Here is a 27774-nt window from a genome sequence, read left to right on the forward strand (position 1 = left end):
ACCAACAAATAATGGCAAGGTTGTGGGGATGAAAGAACCCTTCACTGCTGGTGGGAATGTAAATTGGTCCACCCTTTGTAGAGAGTAGTCTGGAGAACTCTCAGAGAGCTAGAAATGGACCTCCATTATGGCCCAGTAATTCTCGTAGGTATATATCCTAAGGAGTCAAACACACCCATCCAAAAAGATATGTGTACACCTAGGTTCATAGCAGCACAATACCTTGCAGGATTCTTGTGAAGACTGAGTAATAAAATTTACTTATGACCCCTAGCAAAACTGCAGAAATGAAACCATCACTCTGTAAATAGTGATTATTATTCATTCAGATATTTATTAAGACCTTACTGCATTCCAAACATAATAATTGGTGCTTGCTCTCAAGAGGTCTCACAAACTATTGCGTCAGCTGAACAATGAAATGAAAATGAAAACTAGTGCTATAATATAGACTGCTTGACTAAGTGATGGAGCAAAGTTACTTAAGAAAACAAATTATAATATTCATTTAGAATATCACTTCTATGCAGCACAGTAATCAAAGTACTTGGGTTTTAGTATGAGGCATAACTGGTTTGATGACCTGTTTTTCAGACTAGCTAAGTGATTTAAGTGGATGTCTTTATCTGTACAATGAACATAGTTTTTTTTCCCCTTTCTTTTCTTGCCTGTACCATGACTGCTAGGGACAGAAAAACAAAAGCCATCATAGATTGATGGGTAGATGGATTTAGTATAGGAGACACCCACAAAGGGATGGTGGCTAACCTCAGAAACCATAAAAAATTCGTTCTGCCAGCCATGACATCACCTCCCAGACAATAATTAGGATCCACCTGCATATCAGATTTCAGACTCAGGCAAACAAACAAACAAACAACAACAACAACAAAAAAAACCCACTAGTATAGCCACAGGCCCTTTGGAATATAACTAAACTATGCCTACTAGCTATCTACAAAATGGAGCCTCCCCCCACCCCAACTCTTCATCTGCCCTATTCCAGCCTTTAGGTCCATGAATGGTCAGCAATTAGTTTGGTTTTGTATGTTAACTGTCTTTCCAACCACCACATTTCAGATGCTGGCATGATAACAACCAGACTTCCCTGGACAGACAACCCCACCAATGTATCTTGGAGCTCTACTTCCCCAGAGCCCTTCCCCACTAGGGAAAGAGAAAGACAGGCTGGAGTATGGATCGACCTGTCAACGTTCATGTTCAGTGGGGAAGCAATTACAGAAGCCAGACCTTCAACCTTCTGCACCCCACAACGATCTTGGGTTCATACTCCCAGAGGGATAAAGAATAAGAAAGCTATCAGGGGAGGGGATGAGATGCGGCGTTCTAGTGGTGGGAACTGTGTGGAGTTGTACCCCTTTTATCCTATGGTTTAGTCAGTGTTTCTTTTTTATAAATAAAATTTTTTTAAAAAAATTCAGGAAGGAAAAGCTAATAAGTTGAGTTTCAAAAAATAAATACTCACTATGACTATTTTTTCCATTGTAAAAAAAAAAAAAAAAAACTTCCTAGAGCTGTATCAGATGCAGAAAGACTTGAGTTGCAAGAGCCAGACTCTCAGGAATCATTCACTTCCAGGCCCTTCTTCTGCTTAACTGGGCAGGGAGAGAAATATCCTGGCTTTAGGGGTTTTCTTTGTTTGTTTGTTTTTTCTGATTTATAGATCTGTTCATTCATATTATTTGGCCTAGGGAGATAGTTAGATGCCATCAAAATATCAGACCCTGAAGACCAGTTTGCTTGGATGTATTTACTAGACACTCTGAGATCCTGATAGACAAGAATAAGCATAAAGGCATAGATTTCCCTCAAGGGCTACCAGCAAATTGGGGAAAAATACATGCTGAACATGTATCATGTGATACTGTTTCTTATAAAAACTATAATAATCAGAGATAACAATGTAAATATATATTTACCCAACTTTCTATATTCTAGGAGCTATCCTCAAAACTCTGTAGCTACCAGTTTCACTCTCAAAAAATCCTAAAATATAAGTAATGTCATCCAACTTTAAAAATATGGCAAGTAGGTCCTAGTGGTGGCACACTCAGTTAAGTATAGACATTACCATGTGCAAGAACCTAGGTTCAAGCACCCAGTACCCCCCTGCAGGAGGGAAGCTTCAAGAATGGTGGAGCAGCAGTGTTGTCTTTCTTTCTTTCTTTCTCCTCTCTCTCTATCTCTCCTTTTCTCTCCTTTTCTCTTCCTATTTCTCTCAGGCACGAAAGGCCAGCAATGATCCTGATGGCACAACAAAGCACTTTCATGCCTGAGACTCTGAGGTCCCATGTTGAATTCCCAGCACCATCATAAGCCAGAGCTGAGCAGAGTTCTCATCACTCACTCTGTATCTTCCTCTCTGTATTTAAAAATAAACAGTTTTTAAAAGGTAGGAAGTAAAGCATAGGGAAGTCAAGTAAGTAGTACAAGATCACAGTGCTTCTAAGTGACTGCATCAGAGTTTGCCTTTCCTTTGTTGTGGTATGTGAGTTCACCGTTCACTGATAAATTAAGAAAGAAAAAAACCTGATCAGAAAATTTTAAAGTGCTTCAATCTGGAAGTGTGGTTGATTTTTTTTTAATGTTGCCTTTAGGAATTTCCATATTGTGCCCCACAAGTTGTCTTTTCAAATTAAATGACTTAGAGAGTGGGCAGGCTCACCCAGGAGGGTACCTGTGTTACTGTTTGCACAGCCCACTACATGGGAGTGCTACACACTGAATTGGCTCAGAATGGTGAAGACCTGGTAAAAATTAAGAAAGAGAAAAAAGAAATAATCGTTGTTGGAATTGATTATTGTAAGTATACAATTGTAAGTATAGTGCAGCACATTTCTGTTCTGGGTTAGTGCTGTGATCTTAATTGCTTTTTTTTTTTTCTTGTCTCCTCTAATTGTTTTCTGTTTTACTAATGTCCTGCCCTTTTTTTGTTTGCTTGTTTTAAAAATAAAATCATTGGAGGCCAGGTAGTAGAACAGCATGTTACGTGCATGGCACAAAGTGCAAGAACCGGAGTAAGGATCCTGGTTTGAGCCCCCGGATCCCCACCTGCAGGGGGAAGTCACTTCAAAGGCAGTGAAGCTGGTCTACAGGTGTTTATCTTTCTCTCCCCCACTCTGTCTTCCCCTCCTCTCTCGATTTCACTCTGTCCTGTCCAACAGCAACAGCAACAACAACAATAATAACAAGGGCAACAAAAATGAGAGGAAATGGCCTCCAGGAGCAGTGGATTCATAGTGCAGGCATCAAGCCCCAGTGATAAGTCTGGAGGCATAATAATAATAATAATAATAATAATAATAATAATAATTTCATTAAATTGGGGAAACAATGTTTTGCAGGGTAATTGTTAAGGCATGACCTGTGTTTTCTGTATCTGTGTGTATGTACTCTTGGTAGCCATTTTTTCTACTTTATTGGGTAGGATGGAGAAAAATTGAGAGGGGAGGGAGGGATAGAAAGGGAGAAGATTGATACCTGCTGACTTGCTTCACCATTTGTGAAGTGTCCCCCATGCAGGTGGGGAGCTGACATCTCAAAGCTGGATCCATGCACAGGTCCTTGTGCTTAGTCCTATGTGTACTTAACCTGTTGCTCTACTGCCCAGCCCGTGTGTGTGTGTGTGTGTGTGTGTGTGTGTGTGTGTGTGTGTGTGTGTGTTTCTATGTTACAGGTATCTATCTACACATCATTCCTACCACAAGCACAAGTCTGTCTTCACCATCATGTCCTGGATGTTTGTTTTTAATTTAGCAAAATGCATAAAGCATCTGTACCTTTCCTAATGGAAGTCACTGAGCTTTGGAGCTGAGAGTCACTTCTCGGGCACCAATTGGCTGTGTGTAGTGACCCATCATAATGGTATCAATTTCAGTGCCTACTTTGGGATTAGCAAATAAAATGATTGTCTAGATTATGTGAACAGAACATTTTGTAGCTCTGAATAAATGTTCAGTGAGGTACCCAGGGACTTGTGTTAATTAGAGAAATGTGTGTCAATCAACTGAACACCATTGTCAGCATGGTGTGTGCATCATTAGTTAATTTTAAATGATCTTTATTCCTGGTCATGCACAGTTTTAATTTAACCTCTACTGGACCATTAGATAAAGACGATTTATATGAATTGCACTAGTGTTGAAATATAGCCTAGCAGAGAGCCTTAAAAGCAATAAAATTTTTTTCAGGAGTATATCCATCCGATTACTAAGTTCCATTCATTGAATCAAAAAGTTTATCTAGTACCTCATAGTGTGTTTTCATTGTTCCAAAATCAATTTTTGGAAAGAAATAATGCAAAAAAAAAAGTATTGTGATTGTCTTTGTCATATTCTACAAATAATATCTACAAATAATGATATAAGCCCATATCTCATTTTAATTTTAAAGTAAATCCAAACATTATAGAAATCCACTAAACAAATTACCATGAATAAGTAATAAATACAGATAGTCAGGATAGAAAAAAGTAAATGTAGTCTAGAGAGACAGCATAATGGTTACGCAAAAGATGTTCAATGCCTGAGGCTCTGACATCCCTGCTTCAAGCCCCAGCACTACCATAAGCCAGAGTTGAGCAGTGCTCTGGTGTCTGTTTGTCTGTCTATCTATCTATCTGTATCTATCCCACATTAAAATAAATATTTAAAAAAATGTAGAGCCAGACATTGGCACACCTGGTTAAACACACACATCAGAGTGTACAAGGACCCTTCACAAGTGAAGTAGGGTTGTAGATGTCTCTCTGTCTCTTTCCCTCTCAGTCTCCCTTCCTCTCTTAATTTATCTCTGTCTCTATCCAATAATTAATTAATTAAAACAAAAAAAAGAAAGAAGTAAATATATACATGTTAAACATTTGGTTATTCTCATTCTAATTCAGTACTCTTATTCTAATACAGTACTCTCTTCCATTGTAACTCAAGACTAATCTATGTTAGAGTGATTTTTTTTTTCTTTTAAAAATGTTTCCTCTCTACTATTAATGTTGGATACTTCTTTACCCAGGTTCTCATATCAAGAAAGTTTTGTTTCCATCCAATATATTTGACTTCCAAATCAAATACACTATCATGTTATCTTTGAAAGAAAGCACTTGTCAGTAAATACATGGCCTTTTTTAGTCTGCACATTTAAAACATAAGTGAACTTCACAAAGAACTTGTCACATTTTTTATTATTACCCCGGGATGACAGCTGTCTCTATTTACATTTGATAATGGTTTTCCCCCTAGTTATATGTTTTGTAGACTCTGTCCTCTAAGCAAATGTCCCTATGTTGTCTACGAAACTGAAGCAAGTAAAAAGTAATTTTTGTGCTTTTTGTTGTATTTATTTTGGATTTTTAAAAAATCTTTTACTGTTTCTATTGGCTACATAGTTAACTGCTTTTTTATTGGAAGGGTAATAGTTCACAATATAGTCTTTAGCACATGGGCACAACCTCTCATCTCCCCTTGATAGGTATCTGGGAGGCACTCACTTCTTCCTAGGGTCTCCTCCCCCATCATCCAAATTTCACCTTATGATGTCCTTTACTGACCTTTTTTATTTTTAATTTATTTATAAAGTAAAAATGTCAACAAGACCATAAGCTAAGAGGGGTACAATTCCCACTACCAGAGTTCTATATCTTATCTGCTCCCTTGAAAGCTTTCCTATTCTTTATCCCTCTGGGAGCATGGACCCAGGATCATCATGGGGTGCAGAAGGTGGAAGGTTGGCTTCTGTAATTGCTTCTCCACCGGACATGGACGTTGGCAGGTCGATCCATACTCCCAGCCTATTTCTATCTTTTCCTAGTGGGGCAGGGCTCTGGAGAGGTGGGGTTCCAGGACACATTGGTGAGGTCCTCTGTCTGGGGAAGTCAGGTTGGCATAGTGGTAGCATCTGCAACTTGGTGGCTGAAAAAGCGTTAAGTTACATATAAGTTACTCATAAGTTACACCTATGAGTTCCCCCGCGAGGCTGGGAGAAACTCTGTTCTCATCCCACAGTGATGAAACTATGGGGATAACAAAAATAAATAAGTATTGTTTTTAACTTCTGACAAACTCTTCTGTCTCCTGAGTTAATAGATGATTACCTCCGTCACATTCTGGTTGGGACTGCATAGAACTGACATCAGTAATTAGTATCCCAAGTAGTCTAAGTATTTTACCAAATTGGTCAAGTAATTTTTAATCATTGATGAAAGAAGCAATTGTGTTAAAATTAACTGAATTTCAGTTTATCTAATCACCTAAGTTGCCTGCTATGTTAAAGATCTTGAATGAATATAACTTAAAGAAAGAAATGTGATGCAAGATGACTCATAAAGACTTCATTTTTCTCAAACTTGTTACAAAAGGTTATTGACTGTGATTCATCTCTCATTAGCTTATGTAACAAAGTAAAATTTTACTCACATTACTCATTAGGTCATAATTCTGAATTTGTGGAAATGTCCCTTTCTTCAAATTCATCAATACAATGGTGAAACTAAACAAATCCTTGGTTAGCAGAAGAATAGATAATAGATGTAATTTAGTAATAGTCTTTTGTTTGTAATATCATTGGCCCTGTTAGAATATAGGAAATTAATTAAAGTTCTCTGAATGTTTCATTAATTCCTTTTCAGCTGTGCCAGAATAAATGGTTGCCTGCCGGATGGAATTTTCAGTAAACTTAACTCTGAAGTACCAATGACAGTGAATTAGACAGTGAATCCTGCACTTCTTTATGATAAGGTATTGAAAAGTTTCTGTTAAAAAGTTACTTCTGTTAAAATGTCAGGGAGGTAGCTCAGGGGTAAAATATATGTCTTGCATGCCTGTGGCCTGGGTTTGATGCCTAGCATTGTATATGCCAGAACAGTGTTCTAATTTCTCTTTCTTCTTCTTCCCCCCCCCCACTCTCTTCCTTTCTCTTCTTCTCTGTATCTCTCTCATAAAAATAAAATAAGGCCTACCTTCATATATTAAAGAAGACCATTAAATGTATATGCATTGATTGCTAGTATGTCTATCACTAGTAGAATGCCTTATATACAATGAACTTCTTATAAGTTGCTTCACATATGTTCACACAAGTCTTAACACATAAGTCTACTGTGAAATATACACACTCACAAAGAATTTATGAACCCACTTTTGAGACTCAAATACTTTTGAGAATCAAAGTATTCTCTTTTTTAAGGTTTTATTTTATTTCATTTCATTTTTACCTCCAAGGTTGTCTCTGGAGTTTGGTGCCTGCATTATGAATTCACTGCTCCTAGAGGTCATTTTTCATTTTATTGGATAGAACAGAGAGAAATTGAAAGGGGAGGGGGAAATAGGGAGAGAACCTTCTTCGCCAGTTCTTGAGCTTCGCACCATGTGAGCTTAACTCGCCGCCTGACCCCCTTATTTTTTGTTTGTTTCTTTTTTTTTTTTTTTTTGCTTGCAAGGAGATCCCCTGCAGTTGTGGAGGCAGGGTCTTAAACAGGAATCCTTGTGCTATTGGCACTATTTGCATTTACCCTGATGCGCTGCCGCCCGGCCCCCAGAGTTATGTTTTTTTGTTTTGTTTTTGGTTTCGGTTTCGTTTTTGTTTTATTTTGTTTTGTTTTGTTTACTTATCAATGTATCAAGGCTCTTTTTTTATATTATATTGACTAACATTGGCAAAGGTCTTGCATTTATTGGTGCAGCATTTCATTGGCAATCTAGGAATAAATTCCAAACCTTCAAAAATGCAAACTTTGACTTGACATCTTCATTTCTGCTGGGGTTTGAATCTGGGATCTATAGTGCTTCATGCAAAAAAAAAAAAAAAAAGACTTTTTGTGTAACCATTACGCTATCTCCCCAGCCCCACCCCCCTTCTTTAATTGAGGAAATGTTTTAAAAAGACTTTTATCTTAGTGAGAAGACAACTTCATTTCTAAAAAAAAAAAAAAATTAAGAAAAAACTAACAATACTCAGTTTTAAAAAAACTATTCACTGGCAAAGAATGTACATATTTATCAACCACTTTGTTTCAGTAAAATAAAAAAGATATACATAGCAAATGATCAACGGTAAGGGTTTCTTTATGTCAGACCTGATAGACAATAAAATATGAAGTACTATTTAAAATTACAAGATTGATATTGAGAAAGTATTCATAGCATGTTATTTTATGTCAAAAAACTTGCATTATGAGTGTAAAATAAATAATTACAAATCCATAAGATAGCAACCAAATTAAAATGGTAAAAATCTCAAATACCTCACCAAAAAACACTTCATGTAGAATATTAGCATAAGAAAAATAATTTGGGGGGAGTCAGGCAGTAGCACAGAGAGTTAGGCGCATGTGGCTCAAAGCGCCTAAGTTCGAGCTGGGCTCCCCATCTGCAGGGGGTCACTTCGAAAGCTATGAAGCAGATCTGTCCTATCCAACAACGATGACATCAAATAACAACAAGAATAATAACTAATAATAATAACTACAACAATAAAAAAACCAACAAGGGCAACAAAAGAGTAAATAAATATAATTTTTTAAAATTTAATAATAATAATTTAGGGGCCAGGCAGTAGCTCACCTGGTTAAGTGCACGTACTATGGTGCTCAAGGGCCCTGGTTCAAGCTCCAGTCTCCACCTACAGGGCAAAAGCTTCACGATTGGTGAAGCAAGGTTACAGGCGTATTTTTTTTCTTCTTAAAATTTTTTATTTATAAAAAGGAAACATTGACAAAACCATAGGATAAGGAGGATACAACTTTGCACAATTCCCACCACCAGACCTCTGTATCCCATTCCCTCCCCTGATAGCTTTTCTATTCTTTACCCCTCTGGGAGTATGGACCCCAGATCATTGTGGGATGCAGAAGGTGGAAGGTCTGGCTTCTATAATTGCTTCCCCGCTGAACATGGGTGTTGACAGGTCAATCCATACTCCCAAATAGGTGGATTTCTGTCTCTTTCCCTTTCTGTTTCCCTATCCTCTTCTCAGTTTCTGTCTCTGTGCAATAATAAATAAAGATCACATTTTTAATTAAAAAAAGGAAAAGTATTTACATTGCACATAATCATGGAACTGAACATTAGTACTCAAGATACCAATACACAATCATTAAGATTATTCAGATTCCCCAACGTGATAATACCAATTGCTGACACAGAAATAGAGCAGCAGTAACTTTCATCCATTGTTTTAGGAACCTAAATTGCTATACTTGGAGAGTTTCTTATTAGAATGAACATAGTTATACCATACAATTAAATGATTGCACTGCTAGAAAATTACCCAGCAACTTATTTGAAAATTCTTGTGTCTACATAAAAAAGTCTCTATGAGAATGTTTATAGCTGCCTCTTCATCATCATCCCCAAACTGTAACAGCCATGATGATCTTAAGTAGGTGAATTAATAAACAAACTGAAGTGCAGCAATGCAGTGACATCTCAACCTCTAATAGCAGGGACATATTTTATTTTATTTTATTTTATTATTTATTTATTTTTGCCTCCAGGGTTTTCTCTGGGGCTCAGTGCAAGCACTACAAATCCATTGTTCCTGGCGGCCTTTTTTTTTTTTTTTCTGGATAGGACAGAGACAAAGAAAAGGGAGAGGAAGATATTGAGGGAAAGAGAAAGAGAGACACCTGAAGACCTGCTTCACCATTTATGAAGTGACCCCCCCCCCCCGCAGGTGGAGAGCCGGAGGCTTGAACTGGGGTCCTTGCGCAGGTTGTTGCACTTCATACTATGTGCACTTAACCTGGTGTGCCACTGCCTGGCCCCTGGAACATATTTTATAAAATGCAAATTGCCACGGGAAAGAACTCAAACCTAAAAGTCTACATTGCATGGTTCCATTTATGACATTCTGAGAAAGACAAAACTATAGAGATGAAAAACAAGTGAAGGTTTAGAATGTGGATTGACCAAAATACAAGACACTTTTTAGGATAATAAAAGCATTGATGCCTATGGTACTGTGGTTGTGGACTCATGATCTTATGCCTCATATATATTAAATTTTTTTAAAACAAAGTCCTGTTAGAAATATAGTATGAATAGCATGAGGTCACCTTGAACTTATAGGCATATATAAATAAATAAATAAATATGCACATTAAAATCAGTGTTAGAGTGTATTCATAAAAGTATTCTATTTAACTGAGAGGTGATATTGGTTGAGTTTATTTCAGTATTTTTGCTTACTAAAATTTCTCTCTTTAATAAGCGTATACTTGGGGGGCTAGGTGGTGGCACACCTGGTTGAACACACATGTTACAATAAGCGTATACTAGGTGATTTAAATTTATCTCTCTTACAAAATACTACTATGTATGGAGAACTTATTATCCAGGCAATGAGTAAAATGCTATATCTGGGTTTTTGTTTGTTTGTTTGCCATAAGGGTTACGACTGGGGCTCAATGCAGGCACTACAAATTCGCCATTCCTGGTGGCCATATTTCCTTGTGTCTTTTTCCTTTCTATTGTATTTGACAAGACAGAGAGTTTGAGAAAGGAGAGGGAGAGAGATAGACACCTGAAGACATGCTTCATGGTTTGTGAAGCATCCTCCCTTCAGGTGGGAAGATGAGGGCTAGAACCAGATCCTTGCACTTAGTACTTTGTGTGCTTAACCAGGTGTGCCACCACTACCCCCCTCAAAATGCTATATCTGTACCATCATTTGTTATCACATACCCAGATCACATAGCCATTTCTACTCAATGTTATAGAAATAGAGACATAGAGCTAATACTTTCCTCCAAACACACAACCTGAATTCCAAGCCAAATCTGGCAGCCTCCAAAACCCTAATCTTAGTCACCACACTCTTTTAAGTAATAGCTCTCACTTGCATGCCATTTCGAAGCCAAAAGACAAAACTGAATAGACAATTATTAGACTTCCAGATATGCTTTGTAACATGAGAGTTACAAGCCTGGAACTCACAAGTGCAGGCTATAGTTTGCACTGATTAGAATGTGACCTTAGGCAGTTTCTCCCAGGTCCCAAAGAAACTTGACATTTTGTGATCTAATAGATTCTTATAGAAAAGTCAGATGGATCAACTGAGAGGGATTCAGATACCCACAGATCCACTTTCTTGTGAAGGACATCAAGCCTCCAATTGTATCAGCCTCTTAATCACTACCTTGAAAATGCTGCCAGGTCCTTTTGATTGTTTTTAGTGGCTCACATCCTGTTTTATTTTTCTTTTATTATTGTGTTAAGAATACTTACTATGAGATCTACCTTCTTAAATTTCAAAGTACACAAGATATTTCTAACTATGGACACAATGTTGTGAAGCAGAACTCTAGAACTCAGTCATTTTCTGTAATAGAAACCTTATACCAGTTCCCTATTCCCTCCTCCTCCCAGTCTCTGATAACCAACCTTCCACATTATTTCTGTGGAATTAACTGTTTCAGAGTCTTCCTGTAAATGGAATCCTGCAGTATTTATCTTTCTGTGACTGGCTTAACCCTCATAACATAATGAGCTCCAGTTTCATTCATCTTGTTGCTGATGGAGCTACCTAACTTAAGTCTGCTATGATTCAGATGTCTCATAATTTTTGTCTAATTGCTACTATCCACCCTGCCTGTTCTTTGCATTCAAAGAGAGTTTTTTTTATTATTTCTTTATTGGGGGATTAATGATTTACAGTTGACAATAAAATATAGTAGTTTGTGCATGCATAACATTTCCCAGTTTTCCACATAACAGTTCAACTCCCACTAGGTCCTCCTCTGCCATCATGTTCCAGGACTTAAACCCCACCCTCCACCCAGAGACTTTCACTTTGGTGCAATAAACCGACTCCAATCCAAGTATTTTTTTTTTAAGTTTCAAAGTTATTGTGCAAAGTCCACACTTGAGTAAAGAGCTGTATTTCACTTCCTTGAGGACTGAAAATCTACATAAATCATGTGCATTTTTCTATTGCTAATGATTTGTTTATTGAATCATTTATTTATTTCACTTTGGATTCAGGTATATATTTTAAGTATTGTCATGCAATGTTATGTTACCTCAAGGCCTCTTTTATCTTTTATCTTATCTTCTGTGTTCTTTTTCCAATTCCAGCATCACTTTATTGAAGAAATGTTGATTTACAGGATTCCTGTTGTCACAAGGAATCATTTCCACATTTCTCCAAGAAAAGTATCAGTTCTTCTTCTTTCTAGCGTTTGCCCTTCTTCCGTAGCCAGTCAACGGCGTCAGGTTGAGCCTGATATAAAGTTTCGAGACCTCCTTTGAATCTAGAGAGGTGGCAGTCATTGACTATGTGGGTCATAGTCTTTCTGGAGCCGCAGGGGCAGTCCGGGTCGTCTCTGGCTCCCCAGCGATGGAACATAGCGGCGCACCGGCCATGGCCTATTCGATAGCGATTGAGGAGGGCCCAATCATAACGTGCTAGGTCAAAGCCGGGTTGACGCTTGCAGGGGTCTGTGATGAGGTGTTTGTTCTTTACCTCAGCTGACTGCCAACTCTGTTTCCAAGAGTCTGGAACAGAGAAGTTCAGTGTAGGCGTAGGGGACCAGATTGGGTGACGAGACGTCAATGACGAGACGTCAAGCGTTGGACAGGGTGGGCGAAGATATCCGCGTATATTGATTGGCAGGTCCGGTCGAGCGTAGATGTGGGAAATGAACTTAGATGATGCCGCATCCCGACGAATGTCTGGTGGGGTGATGTTGCTAAGAACTGGCAGCCATGGAACCGGGGTGGAACGGATAGTTCCAGAAATTATCCTCATGGAGGAATATAATTTGGAATCGACCAAGTGGGCATGGGGGCTACGGAACCATGCTGGGGCACAGTATTCTGCAGTGGAATAGCATAATGCCACAGATGATGATCGTAGTGTGGAAGCGCTCGCTGGCCAGTCTTGCAATGATGTTATTCCTCGCTCCCACCTTTGCTGCAGTTTTTATGAGATGTTCGTGAAATGACAGAGTGCGATCGAGAGTAACGCCAAGATAGACTGGCTGGGCTTCATGCCGGATTCTCATATCGCCAAGCTGCACATTAAGCTCACGCGAGGCCGAGGCATGGTGTAGATGGAAAACAGATGATACCGTTTTTGCAGTGCTAGGGATTAGTCGCCATTTTTTACAGTAATCAGATATCAGAGACATGTCTTTCGTGAGTGTTTCCTCGAGGATGTCAAACTTGGATGCCTGAGTTGCACAGCAGATGTCATCAGCGTAGATGAACTTCCTTGAAGAAGTTTCTGGGAGGTCATTGATGTAAATATTAAATAGCGTAGGAGCCAGAACAGAGCCCTGGGGGAGGCCACTTGAGACAAGTCTCCATCTGCTAGACTTGTCACCCAGATGCACCCAGAATCTTCTGTTTTGGAGAAGAAACGATATAGTGTTGGCCACCCATGGAGGCAGGCATCTTGACATCTTGACTAGGAGACCATGGTGCCAGTCCGTGTCATAGGCTGCTGTGAGATCAACAAAGACAGCACCCATCTTTAAATTCTTCTGGAATCCATTTTCAATGTAAGTTGAGAGGGCCAGGACTTGTTTGCGGGTAGATCTTCCTGGGCAGAAACCAGCTTGGGCGGGTGATAGGAATTTCTCTGTAAGGGGAGAAATTTGTGTCAGAAGCAGCCTCTCAAGGAGTTTGTAACACACGGAGAGGAGAGAAATTGGTCTATAGCTGGCGGCCAGTGTTGGGTCTTTCTTTGGTTTCAAAACTGCTATTATCTTCGCACGACGCCAAATTTTGGGCATAGATTCGGATTCCAAGATGTGGGACAGGAATGTAGTGAGCCACTTCTTTGCCGCGGGGCCCAAGTTAAGAATGAGTTCTGGGGTGATGTTATCATAGCCAGCAGCCGTTCAGTATCAGTACATTTCACCTTCAACCAAACCAGCATCTTATTTCTCCGTAAGGATTTAGACCCACGACTTCCCTTTGGTAACTTCCTTTCCTTTTCTGAATCCTCAGATCTGCTGCAAGAGAATCCATTGAGGATTTACCACATAATGTCCTTTGCTTTATTTCTTAGAGCCCATCAGTGAGTGAGATTGTCAGCATTCATCCTTCTCCAAGGAAAGTCTTTTTTTTTTTTAATAATTTGTTATTAGCAATTTAATAATGATTGACAAGATTGTGGGATAAGAGTGGTACAATTCCATACAATTCCCACCACCAGAGTTCCATATCCGCTACCCTCCATTGGAAGCTTCCCTATTCTTTATCCCTGTGGGAGTATGGACCAAAGATCTTTATGGGGAGCAGAGGGTGGGGGGTCTGGCTTCTGCAATTGCTTCTTTTAAAAGGAAGATTGTCGGGGTCTCTGGCGGGGTGATGTCCAGGAGAAAGGTAACGGACTGGTTCTTTCTCACTCACACAAGGGACGACATGAAGTAAAGACACTGGCGAGACCTGCAGCGTGCTCAGATCTCAGATCTCAGATCTCAGGTCTCAGATCTCGTTTATTAGCAGGTGGGCAAAGTTTAAGTAGAAAACCAAACAAAGAACATACTTCAAATATGTCAGAAATTACAGGTTTCTTAAAGGTCAGCTTGCCCCTATGGTAGGGGGCTGGTATGACAAGAATTGATGCAGATACATAAAGGTCAAGATAATTAGTCTCCTGATGCAGGCATTTAATTACCCAAAGGCTTTTGAGGGGAGGAGAGGGGTTGAACCAGTTAAGGCAAGATAGAGAGAAGATAAGCAAATTAAGGACATCAAAGGGCACTGCTAGGAGTGTGTGATAAGGTGTGTTCTCCTCTGTGAACTTTGAGTAAGTGAATCTTAAAGTAGGCGGCCATGTGGCCTGCAGTTAGTGGAGGGAAGTATTGAGGTCTCTGTGGGCTTGAGAGACTAACAAGGCAAGCTTAGTCTGGGAGACTTTTTCCCTCTTGGCTCACCTCTATGACAAGAGAGACTTACAAGCGGGGTGTCTATCCAGACCTCCATCCAAGGATGGGAGAGCTCCCCTATGCTCTACCAAGCTATCACATAGACCCACAGAAGATCTGTTGTTTTATTTCATCAAGCAATGGATTTGAACTGTATCTTATCAGACCTATAACACTGAAACTGAATTTAACTCTGGAAATGCAAGGAGAGAAAAGACTGGAAATGGATTGTAGTAACTGCATAAAGTCTAGGAAACTTCAGTTTTATAAATATTTTATTTTTTAAAATAGAAATAGAAGTTGAAAGGGAAAGAGCACATAAACAAGGAACAAGCAAAACAGCTGCAGTACTGTTTCACTGTTCCTGAAGCTTCCCTCCTCCCGATGGGACTGGGGCTTGAACCCAGATCCTTGCACACTTTGATGTGTGTGCTCAACCAGGTGTGCCACTCTTCAGCGCTAACAAATTTGTCATTAAAGTCCCTCTTAAGTCCCCTCAAGGCCTTTAGTCTGATAACTCCAGTTCCATAGCATCAGTAAAATCTCAACTAGTCCTATTTTCCCAGTAACGGAATTATTGCCATATTGTTTCTCCCTTTACTTGATTTCAGTGAGGTCACCTAATTGAAAGAATCTTTCACTTGAACATTTTGTATGTCTTTGTTAAGAATCTTACCATGACTGTGTAGGGAGATGTCCAGAAACACCAGTTATCCAGAGAATCCTTCAAGGATGCCCACATATTAATACCCACCCCCTGGTTGTTGTTGTTTTTTTTTTCCTGTCCTCCATTGTTTACACATAAACTTGCTGCTTCAGAATACAGTGGGGTTGAGCCTCTCACCAACAGGCAAAAGCACAATGCAACAACTGCCTTCAACTCATTCAAGTTGAAATACTAAAATTATATATGGATATATACTCTTTCCTTGTTTCTTTATTTTATTTCATTTATTTGTTTATTTATTTACTTATTTATTTATTTTGCTTCCAGGGTTATCTCTGGGGCTCAATGCAGGCACTACGATTCCACTGCTCCTGTGGCCATTTTTTTTTTCTTGATATTTTGCATAGGAAAGAGAGAAATTGAGAGTGGAGAGGAAAGTCAGGGAGGAAGATAGACACCTGAAGACCTGCTTCAATGCTTGTGAAGTGAAACCCCCCCACACACACACATACCGCTGGGGAGACAGAGGCCTGAACCAGGATCCTTGGGCAGGTCCTTGCACTTTGTACTACGTGCACTTAACCAGGTCTGCCCCCACCCAGCCCCCTCCTTGTCCTCTACATGCTGGTTCATTCATTGCCAGTGGGATGACTGTTCCTCTAGGAATAGCAGTGGGAAGATGGATATAAGTATGTCATTGTCAGTGAGACAGCAATTTTGCCAACCAATCAATTTATACCTAAAGCAAAATCAATAATCTTTACACAATTTTTGGTGTAATATACTAAATTTTTGGCAGTGAATATAAAGTAGTTAGACTTCAACTTTTATTATATATCTCAGAGTAATGCCACAATATAACCACAAGGAGTTAAATTATTTAACTTTTAAATTATTACAGGATCTACTTAAGTAGCCAAGTCTTAATCACAGTTCTTTTGACTAGATATAGAATCACTTACAACACATCTCTATAGTTAAGCCCAATCACAGTGTTCATAACTGAAAGAAATATACCCAGTAAATTGTGTCACTTATCTACCTAGGATGGAGGTTAATGATCACTAGATCCAATTTCAATAAAAGAAATATAAATAACAGGGAGTGACACTGTGCATATCACACACACAAAAAAATAAGTTTCCAATCATCTTCTACATGGACATTCATATTATGTAGAGAGAAAACTTTTAGTCCTGAGGCTCTATAATATGGAAGATGTTTTATTTATACTATTTTTCTGGTGAACCTAATTATGTATTTTTGTTTTCTATTCATCAAACTCATATTTGACAATCTCCTGTGGACAGAATTGCTCTTTCCTAGTGATGTGACCTAATCCCAGCTTCCACTGCCGTGAGGACTAGAGAATATGCAAATCCAAGGCCAGGTGCCAACAGACCTGAGAGAGACCTCTTCAGGTAGTGAAGGGTGAGTGCTGACAAGTCAGGAATGTAAAGATCAAGGCAAGCTCCTGGTCCTTCTCAAGTAATTACTTTTCTGCTATTTGCCAGTAAAAACAAAGACTCACATTTCACAATAATTTTGTCCCCATAAACTCCATTCTTGGTTTTAAGATCAATTCCTTAACTTCCATATGAAAGCTCCAGCTGTGTGACAGCTTTGGCATATGGCATACAGAGACTAGACTCTCCTTTTTGCCACTTCCTAACATGAATTTTGCAAAAATTTAAGCAACATTCCAAGACATACAAATGCCAGTCTATGATTTTCTACTTCAATAGGTTGTTTGAAGATTAAGATACTGTGTCAGAACTCAGCAGTCGGGCGGTAGCGCAGTTGGTTAAGCACACGTGGCACAAAGCTCAAGGACTGGCTTAAGGATCCTCCCCCCACCTGTAGGGGAGTCACCTCACAAGCGGTGAAGCAGGTCTGCAGGTGTCTATCTTTCTCTCCTCTCTGTCTTCCCTTCCTCTCTCCATTTCTCTCTGTTCTACCCAACAATGACATCAGCAACAATAATAATAACTACAACAACAACAAAAACAAAAAAACAAGGGCAACAAAAGGAAATAAATAAATATAAAAAAATTGTAAAAAAGAATGCACAGAACTCTTCTGATTCCTATAATATGAAGTTATACTCAAGGGTTTTCCCACTAAAAACAATAGAACTTGGGTAAATTAAGACTATGTTTTTAAAACATGGCTAAATTTACAAGAAGGAAGGAAATCTCAGTGTGAGGGAGAGGCAATGACGTCTAAGCAGACAACTGTGAATAATAGTTGAAAGGGAGTGGCCTTGGGAACAGATATTTGGTCAGTTTCTGAGGTCTTAAGCTTCTAAACTTTGGGTCTATCTTAAGATTGAGGAACTACTTTAAGTCTGAGCCTCATATTTCTCTGGATTCTCCAGGAAACTAAGCTGACCCCAGATATTAGTAAATCTTATATAATGGCAGATAACAACCATATCCTTTCTAAGGTAACATCCCTAACTTAACATGGGCTTTAGTTTAAGTTCAGGAACATATATAACATATATATATACATATATATACATATATATATATACTGTACATATATACACATACACTTGTAAATATTAAAAAAGTATAAGTCAGTCATCAGAAGCAAAGTATAGATTAAATTTCCAAAGAAATTCATATGCTGAAATTATTAAATACAAAATAGTAACTGATCATATAGGAAATGACTAAAAATGAGTGATTTTAAATCATCAGATTTATAAAAATTACCAATATTTAAAATCAAAATACTTTAATCTTTGATATTAAAAACTTGTTGATTTTGCAACCTAGAAAGTAGTACAGTGACTAACGCATCTGAACATCAAGACAATGGGAATCAAAACACCTCTATACTAAAATACATGGGTTCAAAGCAAGACTGAAAAGCTGAGCTCCTGGTTAATTTTGAGTGAATGCCTGGGAAACAATTTATAACTGTATTCAGAAAACTGGAAGGTAAAACTGTACCTCGAGGTAAACAAATAGTTCATGAGGATGGTCCAGCAAGGGTATAGTAGATAAAGCACTACACTCTCAAGCATGAGGTCCTCAGTTCAATCCCTGGCAGCACATGTACTGTAGTAATGCCTGATTCTTTCTCTCTCACACAGCCTATCTTCTTCATGTATATATATAAATATAAATATATATATATATATATAAGTTTATGAGGGATAGCATTTATTTTAGATAGAAACAGAGGAGGCCAAGAGGTAGAAAGAAAGAGTGAAGGTTACCACAGTATCAAATCTTCCTTCAGTGCAGTGGGGCCCAGACTCAGAGCTCTTTCACCAACCCTAGGGATGGGATTTAAATTTTTTTTTATTTATTATTGGATAGAGATAGAGAGAAATTGAGAGGAGAAGGGGAAGATAGGGAGAGAGAGAAAGAGATACCTGCAGCTCTGCTTCACTATTTGTGAAGCTTCCTCCACCCCCACCCCACCCCCACAGGCAGACACACCAGGGACTTACTTGAACCTGGGCCCTTGTGTACTGTAATTTATGCACTTAACCAAGTGTGCTACCACCTCCCCCCTCCCCCCACCCGAAGGGACTTTTTTACTGACGAATCTCAGTTAATATATATAGGACAGGCTTTTTGTAGCAAGGCCAAGGACATGGTGGTTCAGGTGGGAGAGGGAGCTGCAAAACCATTGGGGCCCAATGCACATGGTGGAAAAGGACCTAAACTGGTGATTGTGACACCTGTCACAGAAAGATGAGAGATTATACTTAAGTTTCTTATAAGCCATTATTTCCCCGCTAAAATGTTGGAAATGAATAAGTAAAAAATGTAGAAGGCATAATAGACTTTATTATCTACAACCTGTTGTAAAATAGTAATTCCTGGTAACTATTTCCAGCGATGGCTAAAACCTGTTAGTAACAGGCTAGCAGAGAACACTGACTAGTTGACTCCTGATGTCTGATTTCACTCATCAGTTTTGTATTTTTCTTCTCTTTGGGAATTCAGCTTGAATGTGTCATTTTTATTTCTCTCACTGTCATTTTAATTTTCTCTGTAATACTGACCATTTGTGCTTGCATACCTACTAGTTCACTTTCTGAGTCTTTTCTTCCTCTACATACTTTTAATCTGCAAGAAGAGCAGAGTCTGTGCTTTGCTCACTATTATTTATTAAATAAGTGATTCAGTGGAACATAGGGAGATGGAGAGTGAATGAGAGATATACCTGCAGGTGGGGACCGGGGTTTTGAACCCAGGTACTTGTGCATGGAAACGTGTGCTCAAACAAGTGCACCAACACTCTGCCCTGAGAATCAAAAAACAAAATAGCTAGTCTCTCTCCACCTGAGATCTGTTACTTTCAAGCTTTATTAATAAGTTTTAGAGAAGTTTATTAATTCTAGATAGAGACAGAGACGGCCAAAAGGCAGAGAGAAAGAGTGGAGGACACCAAAGCACCAAATCTTCCTTCAGTGCATTGGGGACCAGATTTAAGTCTGGGTCACACACATGGCAAAGTAGCACACTGTCCAGGTGAGCTCTTCCACCACCCCTAGGGGTAGCAAATCAGCAAACTTATTTCCTGCTAAGAGAATGTCCAGCTTTTGAAGATTATGTACTTATGCCAGTTTCACTTGTTTTCATTGCTCTATATGATATTAAGTGCTCATAGAAAAATGAGATACATGGGAGTCGGGTGGTAGCACAGCAGGTTAAGTGCAGGTGGCACAAAGCACAAGGACCAGCATAAGGATCCCGGTTCAAGCTTCTGGCTCCCCACCTGCAGGGGAGTCACTTCACAGGAGGTGAAGCAAGTCTTTGGGTGTCTATCTTTCTCTCCCCCTCTGCCTTCCCCTCCTCTCTCCATTTCTCTCTGTCCTGTCCAGTAATGATGACAACAATAACTACAGCAATAAAAAACAAGGGCAAAAAAAGGGAATAAATAAATAAATATTAAAAAATGAGATAGTGATATTATTCAAAATATCCTTCAGTATTAACGGTATTTTAGTGATTTTTGAAACATAAAACTATAAATAAAAGATGTCCTTTCAAAAAAAAGAGATATCGTAAAGTATAACTTGAAGAAAATAAAAATAGATTAAAATAGTCCCTTCAAATTGATTGTGTGTTTCTGTATAATAAAAAGCAGCAGGAGGCTGGTTGGCGGCACACTCAAGGAAGAAAGAAAGAAAGAAAGAAAGAAAGAAAGAAAGAAAGAAAGAAAGAAAAGAAGAGAAAAGAAAGAAATATAGAAAAGGTAGTAAAAAATCTGGTTGGAGCTGGGTAGATATTTGTCCCTATGTTGACAGTGAACTAATGGGTTGAAAATTATTGTTTTAATGCCATTAACCAGATTCCCTTCCCCACTTTATTATAAATGTCTTTCAATTTCTCTTTTATGTTCTTTTTTATAACCTGTGTTTTTTTTGTACACTTTCATGTCTCAATCTACTACTCAGTGTTCACAGAATTAAATCACTAGGTTCTTTTGAATTTTTACTCTTCAATGCCCCGGCTTCACTCTTTACATATTAATAGACTCGCTGTTATTCTTACTCACTTTTGCAATTCATTTTCTAATAGAATGTATTATTTAATCCTTGAAAATTCACTCTCGTTTTTCACAAAGATAGCCTGTCTGAACTCTTGTGTGTGACACATCATGGACTACACATCTATTAATATTTACTGATGTGTTAAGATAATCATGTTCCATCTGCCTCTGCTGCCTAGGAAGCACTTTCTATGGTGGGGTCAGGGGGAATTAATGACAGAGTCTCTCTGAGCTGCTTGGTGTCAGAGCTGGGAAAGGTATGAAGGGTATATAAGAGCTGGACTACTGGGTTGAACACTCCAGTGGATGCAAGCTGGGGATTTTTTCATGAAACTTTCTTGATAACAACGTCATTTTCTGATCTTGTTATCTCCAAAACATCAAAAGGTGAGAAAATTTCCTGCTTCTGATAGAATAGTATTTGTTTGTTAGAGCATATTAGGGATGCAATATATGGTTTATTTCAAAGAAAGGCTAGAAAGATAGAACTATAATAGCAGAGGGAATTGGGGAAGTAAAAAATTTGAAAATTGTGTAAGCAGAATCAAGGGACTATATCAGTATAGTTGATATCGTTAGAGAGTATGATTTTTCAAGTAAGTTTTTGCTTAAAATACCATCAGTCAAAGCTACATGAAATGCCTTGATTTCAGTTTGGAATTATTCTTTTCAGGGAAAAAAAAAACCTGAGAAACAATGTGTGCTCTGAAGCTGCCAGTACTTCTCATTGTGCTCTCTCTTGCATTAAGCCATCTGCAAGCTACACTCATTGAAAGGTTAGTAATTTTTAAAACTTCTTTTCTATTTTAAAGTCTAGGAAAAATAAAAGTAAGTTCTCTGACATATTTCTCTGGATAAGCCATACCTAAGAACAGTCGCTTAGACTGTTCAACTCTTCATTGAATTTTTTTGTTCTTGGGCATGGGTAGATAGCATAATGGTTATGAAAACAGACTGTCATGACTAAAGCTCCAAAGTCCCAGTTTCAGTCCCCAACACACCATAAGCCAGAGCTGATCAGTGCTCTGGTTAAAATATATATATATATATATATTTTAAACAATTCCAATGGCTCATGAATGTCCTGATGGGACTTCTAATAGATAGGAATGGACACTTCCACTTTTGTCCAGAAATGGGCTATTGGAACTTTGAAGGGCAAAACCTAATAAGCAGGGGGGAAAAAAGTTATCTAGTTCTACTGTATTAGTCTGGTTGATTCTGAAATACACTAGAGAAACTTAAAGCATATATTTTGTATCAGTAAGGATTTTATTGAATATTTCTATTGATTTTTTTTCCTGAGGACAGTGACAATAGCCAAAACTTTTATATATCTTTCTAGAAATATTCAGAGTCAAATGAGATTTTTGAGAAGCAAAATTTAGAACTAGTTTTAAAAAAAAAAAAAAAAAACTCCCTTGTGCTTGGATTATTCTACGTTGGCAATAGCCAAAACTTTTACATATCTTTCTAGAAATATTCAGGGTCAAATGAAATTTTTGAGAAGCTAAATTTAGAACTAGTTTTTCTTTTTAAAAAAATCCTTTATGCTTGGATTATTCTACATTGTTAACTATTGTATTGCTTAAGCAGAATTATTTTAAATGTTCTTTATAAATTACTTCTGGAGCTTCTAAATGTAAACCAATATACCCTGAAAAAAAAAAAAAAAAGCATGTGCATCATGATTTCAAGGGAAGTCTTACTTTGAAAGATGTCATGCCATTTAAATGAGAGTTTTAAGGAAGTCGAAATGTTAGCAGTAGTTACAAGTTTCAGATGGGAATCCTTGAAAGCTATCATTTTTCTATTTAATAGCCCTAAAAACAAATTCGTGACTATGGCATAAATAATATAACAGAGACTTGTGCCTACGTCACTTTAGATTCCATTATCAGCTTGCACAGTAATATCAAGGAAAATTAAGTTAACCTTTGACAAATTTGCTTTGTGTTATATTAGAATTATTCTCATAGAATTATTGGTATTTTATCTATTTTCCTTTAGGGATGTTTTTTATTAAGAAGGTGGTCTCTGGAAATAGGTAAGGATTTCCATGACACCTACATATAATAACTATTAGGAATTATAGAAGACTCTTTTGTCATTTCAAGGTGTAATTTACAGGATGTTCTTCTCAGAATGGGGTATAATTTTTCTGTGTTTTTTTAATGCATAAAAATAACTTTAAAACTAACAGAAGGCTTCTTGTAAGCTATCTGAACAATTGAAGGATGACAGTAAAATTACTAATATTATCTGGTATTTCTTCCTGATCTTGATCTTTTTTTAAGCATAGCCATTTACTAAATACCTTTATGACTTTATGGATATTAGTTTATGTTATATTAAATAAATGTTATTCAGAAATAGATTAGAATATTATTATAAAATTATTTACATGCTAGTCTCATAATTTCCAGGATAAATTTTATTAGAAAAACTTTAAAGAGTTCTTAAAATTGCTTTTTAATAAGCTTTCTAAGTTCAGCGTGTCTGGTCATTTAAGAAAAAAACAGGCAAGGGAGAATTTATCACCTTGAGCTATTCCACAACATTATATTCTAGAAAGTTTTCATAAGGAGCTGAGAAAGTCCAGGTAGAGAGTGCCTCAAACATTAAACACCTACAAATAGTAAATAAATAAACTGTATATATAGTCTAATATTCAGTGTCATTTTTCTTAACAAATTTTAACCAACTTATTTGAGCTCTTTCTCAACTTTTGTACATGTCTTAAATGGAATTAAAAAGCAACTAACAGTGCAACCCATACATAATGTATTCAATATTATTTTAAACTCATGACTACAGCCTACAAATCTTTAGGTACCAACTGACAAAGATATGCCTGAAATATAATCAAAGAGCACACACACACACTGACACACAAACACACAAACACACACACGTGTCAAGAATTTCCATGCATGTGTGCAAGTGTGAATCAGTAGCTTAAACCTAGTGTTGACTACTAACCAGGAATTGAGCAGGTCTTGTCTGCCCAGGTGACTAATAAAAACAACACCTGGATGTGGTGAGGGTATTATTTTTATTAACCTTTTCAGCCATCTTTTTCTATACAGTGATTTTTATATAATCCTGTACATAACTGACGGCTATACTTACATGAAAGTTTCCTTTAGAAAGCAGTTATGAAGCCAACAGACATAAAAACTCAGTATTACTATTTCTTTCAAATAGAGTGGAAGCTCTTCTAGCTAACTCAAAGTATGACTTCAGTTTAGATCATTTTAAATTCTGTTCTGACATTAAGGTCAAGTTTTAAACCAGACATTTGACACAAAGAGTATCCTACACACTCTTCCAGACATTTGCTAAATATTTCCCCAAGACAAATTATCCTTTGAACCTTCCCAGCTTGGCCCATAGTTGCATTTAAAAACTATTGTAAACTTAACTGCTTGAAATATTTGGATCAAACTCCCAATACCTCTTGTTTTACAGGAAAAGTTTATTATCTTTTGGAGTTTAGTCACCAGTATAAGAATTACTCATAGAGTCCTTATAATCAGGAAATCATTTTTTTTTTTTTTTTGCCTCCAGGGTTATTGCTGGGGCTCAGTGCCTACACCACTAATCCACTGCTCCTGAAGGCTGTTTTTTTTTCCTTTTTTGTTGTCTTGTTTGTTTGTTTTTTTATCATTGTTGTGGTTATTATAGTTGTTATTGATGTAGTTGTTGTTGGATAGGACAGAGAGAAATGGAGAGTGGAGGGGAAGACAGAGAGCGGAGAGAAAGATAGACACCTGCAGACCTGCTTCACTGCTTGTGAAGCAACCCCTCTGCAGGTGGGAGCCAGGGGTTTGAACCGGCATCTTTATGCCAATCCTTGCCCTTTGTGCCACCTGTGCTTAACCCGCTGCACTACTGCCCAACCCCTGAAATCATCCTTTAGAGATGTACACTGTCCTTACCCATTGCACAGAGAAAAAGAAATAATTGAACAAGTAACTTAGATTATGTTGATATATAGGCAGGCCCTTTAGGTAACAAAGTGGGCTTCCTTTGTCTGAGTAATTGTTTTACTTACATATACTTAAAAGACAATCAACAGATGTATACACAGCTCACTAGATGATATAAGACGATCTTATTTTGTGTTGGGGTGGGATTGTAAGAATAACTATCAGCAAGGTTCTCATGAGAATTTAAATATTTATCATTAGGCTATATAGAGACAAACATATTAACATTCAACCCCTACAAAGCAATGGAATAAGATCCATTGCTTTGCCACAAGTTGAACATTCACTGGCTTCTACACATTGCCTTAGATCTATACTTATTTCTCATTTTACTTACCCTAAGTGTCACCAGCACTTTCATTTCCCTGGAGCTGAAGATTGAAATAGTTCTCCAGCTTCCCTCATAATGAACAAGAAGGGAGCAATGTTAAATATGTGTGTCCACTTCTGTTTTGAGGGCATATTGTCAAAAAGAGTGATAAAATGTAGAGATGGTAAAAATCAATTCTATAACTGTAAGCATCAGTTGCAATTTAAGTGGATTATTTAATTATGAGCATCATTTCTGACTGACCTATAATATTGTGCAATTCCTCCAAGTGGCTGGAAGAATGTAAGGAGTGTTACTACCATGACATGAATAAAGTCTTTCAGCTTTAACTTTTAACTTGATCCTGTCATTAAAACTGTTGGAAGTGTAGGAATAAATTAGGTGGCAGGAAGATGGAAATGCTCATGTATTCACGCAAAGAGTGATAGAACACCCACAAGCAACAGACAGGATGCCTTGAACACTTGAATTTGATTTCCCCTAAAACTTTCTAACACCAGAAATTTATCTCTTCATAACTCTGGTTCAGTGACCTCAAAGAACATATAAATTAACTAACACTGCTTAATTTTTACTGGAAAATGTTAGAAATTAAACAAGTAAATCATTTTGATTCCAGGTCACATAGGGATTTCACTTCTAAATTCTTTGTGTACATCAGCAAATAGATTTATCACAAGATTTAGAAGAATAAAATACAAAGGTGCTTTGTTATTGTCATCATTGTTCATATCCAGAGCGTATTTTGAATTTCCAAAAAAAGCTTAATACTGGGAAATTCAACAATGACTCTGATAGAAACTTTGTTATGTAATTTTTTAAGTCAGAAATAAATTCCACTACATCTTCAAACTGTCCAAAACATCTGAGTGTGTCAACCAAAGTAGTGAGATACTTAAGCAAAATACTATTCTATGTTTTTATCAGTATGATCTATCCACCTCATGTGGTTTTGTCCAATCCTCAATCTAAGCCTCTAATCTTTCACATTTTTTTTTCAACTTTTCCAGTCATCAGGTGGAAAAACGGAGGTGCAACACTGCTACGTGTGCAACTCAACGCCTGGTAAATTTTTTAAGTCGTTCCAGCAACAACCTGGGTGCCATTCTCTCGCCTACTGATGTGGGATCCAATACTTATGGCAAGAGGAGTGCAGCTGAGATTGTAGACAAAGAGCCACAGAATTACTTACCCCTTTAAAGGTTAATATGTTTCTACAGTTCTAATTGTCTTATGTATAAGTACTCTAGTAATTTCCTGTGTAATTGAACAGTGTCTTTTCATTTCTAGTATGGAGATAGGAGTCTGTGTGCAATCTTTGTTAACAATATATAGAAATTGTCATGTTAAGAATTATTTTAAACTTAATATTAAGAACCTATTGTAAGAAAGTAATGCCTTTTAAAATGAAATGTCCTCGTCATAGATTCTTATTTTAGAAACATTTTGAAGGATGCCAGTTAAGCACACACATTACCATGTGCAAGGATCCAGCATTGAGCCTCCACTTCTCACCTGTAGGGGGGGAAAACAGTGAAGCAGGTCTGATAGAGAGAGGGGTGGGGGAGAAAAAGAAACATTTTTAAAGTCATTTGTCTTGTCTATATCTTAACGCAGTTTGAGAACAAAAAAGAAGGTGATTGAAAACTTGGAAAATTGTAAAACTCATAGTAAAGTCATGGCTTTGAACACCGGAAAACAGGCAATTGTAAGAATTGTTAAGCAGTTCCTTTTTGCATTAGATTACTGGACTGAGATTTACAACAGTTAAAAAATGTATCCACTTCCTGACTCATTCAAAATATATTTTAAAATATATTCTCTGTTGTACTCACTAGCTCTATGAACTAACTTAGAAACATAAAACCCTCGTGGAAGAGCTTCAGAATTTATTATCACCAGTGAACTTTTATGCCCTTTTTTAAAATGCCCTTTTATTCTGTTTAAGTGACTTTCACCAAATTTCAATCACTTTCTTATGCAGGAGATAGCAAACCCAACTTGTGTTCATATTAATAATGTCCTCAATTAATAGACCACAGATTACATGCTGTCAATTTTCTTAATTAAAGTAATTAGGCATTTGGACAAAGGTGGTTGTGTGAGTACCCATTTTTTTTTAAGTGACATGGCAACACATTTAAAATGAAATTATTTTGCTGTAAACAGGATTTACCAGATTCACCTTACTATGAGTTAGGAAAGTTGGAAATAATACTGATGTGCAGTTTATTATTCTCCTACATCCTGCCATTGCTAAAAACATTCAACTTGCATATTTAAGAAATGAAAAAAGAATGATCCTAATTTTAGTAGAAGAATTCATAAACTTGATTTCTGCATTACCCTTTTTGAAGAATGTCTTAGATTACTG

At 37.5% G+C, this 27774-nt stretch overlaps 1 protein-coding gene across 1 annotated transcript; it reads left to right on the plus strand.

The window, feature by feature from the left end:
* The first annotated feature begins 14447 nt into the window (after positions 1 to 14447).
* IAPP (islet amyloid polypeptide) lies at positions 14448 to 26601 on the plus strand. The gene is made up of 3 exons (XM_007538428.3): positions 14448 to 16988; positions 21751 to 21853; positions 26411 to 26601. The coding sequence occupies exons 2-3, from the start codon at positions 21774 to 21776 to the stop codon at positions 26598 to 26600; spliced, it is 270 nt and encodes an 89-aa protein (XP_007538490.1). The 5' UTR covers positions 14448 to 16988; positions 21751 to 21773; the 3' UTR covers position 26601.
* Positions 26602 to 27774: the final 1173 nt, after the last annotated feature.

This window comes from Erinaceus europaeus, chromosome 7, assembly GCF_950295315.1.
Source record: "Erinaceus europaeus chromosome 7, mEriEur2.1, whole genome shotgun sequence".
In the NCBI taxonomy this organism is placed as follows: domain Eukaryota; kingdom Metazoa; phylum Chordata; class Mammalia; order Eulipotyphla; family Erinaceidae; genus Erinaceus; species Erinaceus europaeus.

Bases quoted from the DNA above. Each gene is read 5' to 3' on its own strand.
- IAPP (XM_007538428.3), top strand. From the start codon at position 21,774: ATGTGTGCTCTGAAGCTGCCAGTACTTCTCATTGTGCTCTCTCTTGCA. The intron at 21,854-26,410 runs GTTAGTAATTTT...CAACTTTTCCAG, and splicing joins CAAGCTACACTCATTGAAAG to TCATCAGGTGGAAAAACGGA.